This window comes from Fundulus heteroclitus, chromosome 10 (genome assembly GCF_011125445.2).
Source record: "Fundulus heteroclitus isolate FHET01 chromosome 10, MU-UCD_Fhet_4.1, whole genome shotgun sequence".
Classification (NCBI taxonomy): Eukaryota; Metazoa; Chordata; class Actinopteri; order Cyprinodontiformes; family Fundulidae; genus Fundulus; species Fundulus heteroclitus.
This window is the reverse complement of record NC_046370.1, coordinates 27,170,220-27,176,676: the sequence shown is the minus strand read 5'-3', so window position 1 is coordinate 27,176,676 and position 6,457 is coordinate 27,170,220. Positions and strand designations below refer to the sequence as shown.

The 6,457-nt window shown below is 40.8% G+C and overlaps 1 protein-coding gene across 1 annotated transcript in view; it reads left to right on the top strand.

Annotated features, from left to right (window-relative positions):
- Positions 1-6,064, top strand: part of LOC118564428 (histone acetyltransferase KAT7-like) — a 26,325-nt gene extending 20,261 nt beyond the window's left edge. Inside the window, exons 2-7 of the mRNA XM_036142598.1 lie at positions 22-486; positions 2,393-2,625; positions 2,734-2,827; positions 2,977-3,123; positions 4,955-5,061; positions 5,208-6,064. Coding sequence (XP_035998491.1) covers positions 22-486; positions 2,393-2,625; positions 2,734-2,827; positions 2,977-3,123; positions 4,955-5,061; positions 5,208-5,309 — 1,148 coding nt within the window. The 3' untranslated portion in view covers positions 5,310-6,064. The remainder of the gene's footprint in view (positions 1-21; positions 487-2,392; positions 2,626-2,733; positions 2,828-2,976; positions 3,124-4,954; positions 5,062-5,207) is intronic.
- Positions 6,065-6,457: the final 393 nt, after the last annotated feature.

Genomic DNA, 6,457 nt, shown 5'->3' with positions numbered 1-6,457 from the left:
TGCACACAGGGCCTTGAACAGATGTGTTTTCTCTGGCTTTCGCCATTGTGCAGGAGAAGCTGCGTATCCAGGGTCAGATCACGGAGGGCAGCAACATGATCAAAACCATCGTGTTCGGACGCTACGAGCTGGACACCTGGTACCACTCGCCCTACCCTGAGGAGTACGCACGCCTCGGTCGCCTGTACGTCTGCGAGTTCTGCCTGAAGTACATGAAGAGTCAGACCATTCTCAGGCGGCACATGGTGAGACTTCAGGCTGCACGCAGCAACACAAACCCTCGCCATGTTAGGCGAAGGGGTTCTCACATAGGATATGGAAAGTTATGGAAAAAATATCAAAATATTCATGATTGTTTTCCTCTAAAGCTTGGCTTAATGCATGCTCCAAAAAAACGAAAGGAACTTTTTAATCAGAGTATAAAATTAAGTCAGTTTAACGTCTGGGCTGTTGATCTGGTCAGTTCACTAGCAGAGGGGCTCGTCGGTCGGTATCGGCTGTTCTGGTGTTAATTACATGAAGAAAAGAGTCAACAATGAGACGACCCAGAAACAGGAATGGTTCTGCAGGCAGAGGCTACAGAAAGTTCTTACCTCCTTAGTTTTATTTGCCGCTTTTTGGTAGTTTTGCATCTGACGGCGTCAGAAATCACGAACCGGCAGCCCTATGACTCCACCAGGATGGTACAGCTTGTAGGGGAACTTGCCAGAAGGTTTTGTTGTGTCTCTCATGCACGGTATTCTAAGAACATGGAGGAAGGTTCCAGGAGACAACCTCCTGTTTCTGGAGGTAGCAGGAGTTCTGCAACGTGAACGTCTAAGTGGTCCTTCTGGTTGTGAATTGTCTTTCTCTTGTACTAAACCATTAGAAAAGCAGCATCATGAAGGTGGCCTGAGGGTCTGACTTCCTCTTGTAGACCCAATACTCATGGCCCGGGTCCGTGGAGCTCAGAACGCTGGAGGCTGACAGATCATCATCAGCATCCTGTTCTTTTCCCAGATGAGAGCAGGTTCACTCTGAGCTCTTGTGGCAGACGTGAAAAGGCTTTCAGAATGCAGCCCTCAGACCCCATTGCTAGAACCTTAGCTGCTGCAAAAGAGTCCTGGGTTCCTCCTGGTGCGTGATGATGCTCAGCCTCGTGGCAAGAGGCGGGGCAGTTCCTACAGGATGAAGGACTTGATGCCATTGACTGGACTCCATGCTCCCCAGACCTAAATCCAACAATAACGTCTCTGAGATGTGATGCTAGGTCCGCGTACGGTGACATCTCCAGATGTCCAGGAGTCTAGGGATCCTGGGAGGAGATACCCCAAGGTAAACCTTCTGTCATCTCATGAGAAGAAAGACCCCAGAGAAGAAGAAAGCTACCAAGTAACATCTGAATTGCTGGAATGAGATTTCAGAAAAATCAGGACTAGCCTGCACATCGGATTTGCGTTTTCTTTTCTTCTTTCTATTCGCTGTGACTTCAGATTAAGCCCTCTGTGGGTTGATAGTTTTCATTTTAATCATAAGCCATTTCTTATCAGTATGAAATATCCAGCATGATTTTTTTTCCAAGTGAGATCTGACGTGTTTTCAAAGTGTTCCCTTATTTTTTTGAGCAGTGTATATTGAAGACATTCACATACATGTTAAGTTTGTTGGACTTTTCTTGTAAATAGTTCTCATGGTTCTTTTTATCCCATGTGTTATCAGGCCACAACTGTTGTGTGGAAACATCCCTCCAGGAGATGAGGTCTACAGAAGAGAAAGGGCGCTATATCCTGTCCTTCGAAGTGGACGAAAAAAAATAAGGTGGAAAAACGTCAAACTTAAATTTTCATCTGTCTGACCTTCTCTTTGTCTGTTTGTCCATCCATCCACCACTCCCATCCATCCATCCGTTTCCTTTCACTATTTCACCCATCCAACTGTGGCGGTGTTCCCCTTTATATTACACCCCAAAAAGAATCCTTTGGGCTGGCCCCCTTATTCATTACAACTTGCACTACAGTCTCACATCTTAGATCCCCTTTCTGACACAACTGTGATCCTTAGGTCCATCACATAAACCAACACCTGCATGACTCAGCACGCTGCCCCTTAGAGGGGGACTGGGTTAATTAAGCTGCTAATATCACACCTTGTTAGACTCAGTGTTATTGTAGAAAGATCAGATCGCCTATATTTCACATAAAACGTTTGCTTAGAAAGTTGTACTTAAATCAGCTGGTATTTATTTTATATATCGCTTTAGTCTTCCATCCATGTACACCTGTAAAAATAAACAAAACAACGTTCTGTCTGTAGCTGACCCTGATTTACATTTGCCTCTACTGGCGAGGATTATTTAGTTAAAGATAATATTTGTATTTAATTTTCAGCAATATATGAACTCCCATAATTTCAGCCTGTGAAGGTATGAAATTGGGACATGAAAAATGTGTAGGAGCCCCGAGGGAACATCTTCCATTAAATGTCCAACTGTTCTTATGTCTCCAGATTTACTGCCAGAACCTGTGTTTACTTGCCAAGCTCTTCTTGGACCATAAAACCCTTTACTACGATGTGGAGCCTTTTCTCTTCTATGTGATGACGGAGGCTGACAACACCGGCTGCCATCTAGTGGGCTATTTTTCTAAGGTTTGTTAGAATTTATACACAGTTTTTTGGTAACAAATGTCACTGTAACTTTTCCAATTCGTTTTAGGTTTGTTGTATTGTAAACCTTTTTTTTTTTCTTATTTAAAGGAGAAGAATTCCTTCCTGAACTACAACGTGTCCTGCATCCTGACGATGCCGCAGTACATGAGGCAGGGATTCGGCAAGATGCTCATCGACTTCAGTGCGTACATGAACTCTGACTTTTCTTTTATTCTACCAGTATCAATTCAATGGTTGTCCTAATAAAAGGAATAGTTCTAAAAAGAGCTTACATTTATTTGTTTATTTTGGTTGTTGCTGTTTTGCTGACTGACCGTTTGTGCTATTAAGGTTATCTGTTGTCCAAAGTGGAGGAGAAGGTGGGCTCACCAGAGAGGCCTTTGTCTGACCTGGGCCTCATCAGTTATCGCAGCTACTGGAAGGAAGTGTTACTCAGATACATGCACAACTTTCAGGGCAAGGAGATCTCCATCAAAGGTGAGGGCTGATTTAATGCAACTCTTCCCAAATGAATGAAAGGGAAGGATAGAGATATTTCACGCAGCTAAGGCACCGTCCCCTCTTGACGTACGTTTGGTTCTCAGTACTGACGATGACAAAAGGTCAGCTGACCTAAGAGAACTACGTGGCATGAGGGGCTGTAAAAGCTCATAGATGGAGAGGGGGGAAAGGCCATTTAAAGACCTGAAAACAATCTTAAAGTTGATGGGCAGCCAGTAAAGTGAACTCAGAACTGGTGATATGTGCTCAAACGTGTGTGTTTGTCAGGTAAAAGACGTGCAGCAGCTTTTTAAACTATGTGCAAACGGGATTAATGACTCACTGATGACAAAAGAAATTGTATCACTGTAGAAATTGTAGCAATGAAAACCCAAAATTCAGTTTCTCAGAATACATCTTTGGAAAATCAGGGGGTCACACCCTAATCAGCCAATTAACTCCAAACCTCAGCAGGTTTCCTGAGCATTTAAATGGTCTCATTGTGGGACAGTAGAAGACTGCTGACTGGACAGATGTCCAGAAGACAGGTCCAAAGTCCTGCTTTTAGATTGAAGTAGATTCTCGTTTGAAATTCAAGGTCCCAGAGTCTGGAGGAAGGGTGGAGAAATACAGAATCCACGTTGCTTGACATCTGGAGTGAAGTTTCCACAGTCAGCGATAGTTTTTCATGTGTGTCATCTGCTGGTTCTGATCCACTGGGTTTTCTGAAGTCCACAGTTAATGCAGACATACTAGAACACTTCATGCTTCCCTCTGCACACAAGCTGTATAGAGATGCTGATTTTATCTTCCACGCCTTCATGCGGCGGCTCTTCAAACTCTGACTCCAGCTGTAATTCACACCATATAAATGTTTCCAATCTCTTGAATGGGCTTTGCTTACAGTCATTCCTGCTACTTTTGCAGCTTTTTCGACTATAATTTCTCCCACTCAACTTTCTTTCAATATGTCTGAATACTAGGGCTGGACAATATAGAAAAAAAGCATATCGATAAAATGGAAATCATTGATTGATATCGATAATTATCAAAAAATTCAAAACATACATTTTAAGTTCAGCCCTGGCCATTTTATGCTGTTGCTCATTGACCTATTTTTTAAATAAACACTGAATTCAAATATAACCCTTCAACCAACATTTTACCAAAGCTGTAAATCTAAAAAAAGAACACATGCTCTCTGAACACGTTAAAGGGGGCGGAGCTTGGTGATGCAGCGTTCCTGGGTCTGCGTTTGTGATTGGCTGGGAGGATGTAATGACTGTAATATTAACCTATATGATAGGCTATAATGGAAAAGGAAGGAAACCTGTTCTTCTGTTGAACTTTTTACTGACCCCTTTTTTCCTATTGGACCACATGTCTATCGATCAATCTATATATATACTGTATGTTCATTGAATTATCGTTCAGCCCTAATATATGCAGCACACAGTGGACACTTAAGTGTCTTTAAGCAGTGACCTTTAAAGCGATGCCCTCTCTGTGGAGGGTCTCAATGACTGTCTGTTGGACAGCTGTCATTTTTTGTAATACAAAGATTATAATATGTCTGTATTAAATATGCTTTTTATTGGTTGGATATACAGTGTTTATTCTTGCAAACTGAGTTTTGGTTTAGCTGTAAGCCATAGCTATCCCAATAAATAGAAATAAACGCTTCAGATGTCCTTTTTGTATGTATGAATGTGTATAAAATGAGTTTCTATTTCTAAATTGAATTACAGAAGTTATATTTTCTATTGTAATTTATTCAGATACACCAGCTTAAATTCAATCAGGTCTTTACTATCTTTTGAATGTACAGAGATCAGTCAGGAAACTGCAGTGAATCCAGTGGACATTGTGAGCACCCTGCAGTCTCTTCAGATGCTGAAGTATTGGAAAGGAAAGCACTTAGTACTGAAACGACAGGTAAGATCAACTCTGTTCCTTTCATTTCCCATTGAATGACACAAACATTCTGTGCAATCATCAGATTCGGTTTCGTAAACGTGTCCCTCTTTATTTGTATTCCACCTTTTTGACCATTCCTTTCTTCTTATGTTTCCTCGTCCTAGGACCTGATTGATGAGTGGAAAGCTAAGGAGATCAAACGAGGTAACAGCAACAAAACTATCGACCCAAGCTCGCTAAAATGGACCCCTCCCAAAGGGACATAAGCACAAGATCCTCAGGCTACGGAAAAATAACCCCTCACTCACTACCAGCCTCGAAAACCACAAGTAGCCTAAGACCTTTGACTCGTCAATGAAGATCAGTGTTACGTTTCTTTTACATTTGTATTCAGATCATTTCCCTGCGTCTTTTATTTTCCTTCATATTCCCAGCATCATATGCTAAAGCATTTAAAGCTAGAGAAAGCTGTTTTTGGTTTTAAAAGGGCCTTTGTCTACTTTGTTGTGAATGTTAGATGGAATGATTTAGTTTGGTGGAGAAACATGAATGTTGTGCTTTGGTCACAAATGAATTGAACACATACAGACATTCGGCAGCATTTCCAGGTTTTTTTTATTATTATTATTATTTCTCTCAAATAATGTGCATCATGAAGATGGTAGTTATTCCTGTTTGGCATGATCAAAAAAAAAAAAAACCAGGGTGAAATTTTTTACTAAAAATATTTTTTATAGTCTTTGGTTGGCGTAAACGTTGTATAGATGTTTTGTCTGATTAGTACAAGATGCGTATCCATTCCTTTAGGGAAGCTGCCAAATAAATGAAAAAAAAAAAAGATGAGATTTTTAATTTGCTTAGAAAAAAAGGAGATTCAATGTAACACAACCTCAGGTTTTTGTACTGCTACGATCATACCTTGCTTGTATGGTTTCTCTGGATCGTGGATCTCTCTGGTTGTTGCCGAAGGAATCACTCCACTTAAAGACTCTGAAATAAACAGAATGCATTTGAATGGGACCACATTTGCTTTGCGTTTTTCATTCCTTCTAAGTAATCACTGTCAAAAAAAGCTGCCTTGATATTCTGAACTATTGTTTTGCTTGTTTTAAGTGGCTCACCCTCATTGGTAACACTTCTCCCCATCAGGCCCGCAAATGTCTCCCCCTTTATTTCCTACGAGTATACAATATTATTTTCTATATTTTTAAGAAATGGGTTTATAAAATGACACACAAAAAAAAAAATTGAATAGGTCCTCCTGACAAGTTCTAATTTGTTTATAGCCTAAAAAAGTCATTCGGAGAAGAGATGAAACGTTTCAACAAATGGAACCCATCCAGAGGACTTTCTTTTTCTTTTTTTTTGTATTTTTCTACCTGGATGCATGGGATGTTTACAAGGAGAGCTCAAG